The sequence below is a fragment of the Otolemur garnettii genome, unplaced genomic scaffold, assembly GCF_000181295.1.
Source record: "Otolemur garnettii isolate 467f Iridium unplaced genomic scaffold, OtoGar3 scaffold00008, whole genome shotgun sequence".
NCBI lineage: Eukaryota > Metazoa > Chordata > Mammalia > Primates > Galagidae > Otolemur > Otolemur garnettii.
This window is the reverse complement of record NW_003852403.1, coordinates 12,465,752-12,467,343: the sequence shown is the minus strand read 5'-3', so window position 1 is coordinate 12,467,343 and position 1,592 is coordinate 12,465,752. Positions and strand designations below refer to the sequence as shown.

Genomic DNA, 1,592 nt, shown 5'->3' with positions numbered 1-1,592 from the left:
TTCTCTTGCCTTGGCCTCCCAAGTAGCTGGGACTACAGGCACCTGCCACAACACTGGCTCTTTTTTTTTGTTGTTGTTGTTGCAGTTGTTTAGCTGGCCCAGATGGGGTTGGAACACGCCACCCTTGGTGTATGTGCCTGGCGCTGTAACCACTGTGCTACGGGCACCAAGCCAGTTCACTGGAATCTTAAGTGAAAAAAAGCATATTGGAAAATAATGTGCATATATTATTTGTGTATCTGTGCATAAAAGACTAAGTATATACATTAAATTATTTGCTTGATAGACCCATTAATGAGCAACTTTCTTTGATATACTTTCTTAAACTTTCATAAGTTTATAACTTGAATATGAATCATTTTTATAACCAGGAAAAAGTTAATTTAAAGAAAATATGCCAGGTGTAATAGCATGCACCTATAGGTAGGAAGATCCCTTAAACCCAGGAGTTTGAGGTTGCAGCCTGGTAACAGAGACTATCTCTCCAAAAATAAGTAAAATAAACGAAAACACTCAAAAATGGAAAATTTTAATGTAAGAGCAAACAAAAAAATAGTAAGACTTACCAATTGAAGTAAAAAAGCCTGGATGGGCTAAAGACTCGGGAAGTAGACTCCCTACAATTAAAATATACCAGATCATCTTGGAAGATTTAACTTTATAGGTTCACAAATCTACAAGAGAGAAATATAGCCATTATTAAAAAAAAACAAAAGGAAGGAAGGAAAAATTCCTTACCTATTCTTTCTATAAACAAAATGAAAGTTAAGACTCCACGGTTGCCATAGAATTAATGTTAATGCTTATAAATTATTTAATAATTTAATAATAGCTACTATATTATTCCTTCTATACTTACAGAAGTACCTTGATATTTCACATAAGAGAAAATGTACATTTTTATTACCTAATAATTTATGCTTAAAATCACAAGCTGAGTTTTTCTCCTTAGTTACTACTAACAATTACTGAATAACTGAACAGTAGCAGCTTTTTCATACAGCCTGAATAACAATTTTCTCTGTCATCTATGTCTAAACCACTAATTTCCCATAAAAATATATTAATTTGTTGATTTAAATATGACCTATGCATTTTAAAGATGTCCGATTATGTTTTAAAGTAAAACAACTTCAGAGGTTTCAGATTAATACTTAAAATTACTAATGTATTCCATTTTTTTCCTACATGGCTTAAATTTTTAAAATATATTCAGTCCAGGCATAGTGGCTCATGCCTATAATCCTAGCACTCTTGAGAGGTTGAGGCAGGTGAATTGCTTGAGCTCAGGAGTTTGAGACCAGCCTGAGCAAGAGCCAGAACCCATATCTAAGAATAGACGGGTGTTGGCTCAGCACCCATGGCTCAGTGGTTAGGGCACTGGCCACATACACCAAGGCAGGCAAGTTTGAACCCAGCTGGGGCCTGCTAAACAACAATGACAAGTGCAACGACAACAACAACAAAATAGCTGTGTATTGTGGCGGGCACCTGTAGTCCCAGCTACTTGGGAGGTTGAGGTAAGAGAATTGCTTAAGCCCAAGAGTTACAGGTTGCTATGAGCTGTGACTCGACAGCACTCTACTGAGGGC

The 1,592-nt window shown here is 36.2% G+C and overlaps 1 protein-coding gene across 4 annotated transcripts in view; it reads right to left on the bottom strand.

Moving 5' to 3' along the window:
• The window catches only part of P4HA1 (prolyl 4-hydroxylase subunit alpha 1), a 78,261-nt gene that overhangs the window by 59,633 nt on the left and 17,036 nt on the right, over positions 1 to 1,592 (bottom strand). For all 4 annotated transcript variants that reach the window (XR_002771742.1, XM_003783567.3, XM_023509643.1 and 1 more), the window contains one exon: positions 567 to 674. Coding sequence is in view for 3 of the 4 variants with exons in the window: in XM_003783567.3 (XP_003783615.1) it covers positions 567 to 642 (76 nt within the window). In the remaining variant the exon portion in view is untranslated. The remainder of the gene's footprint in view (positions 1 to 566; positions 675 to 1,592) is intronic.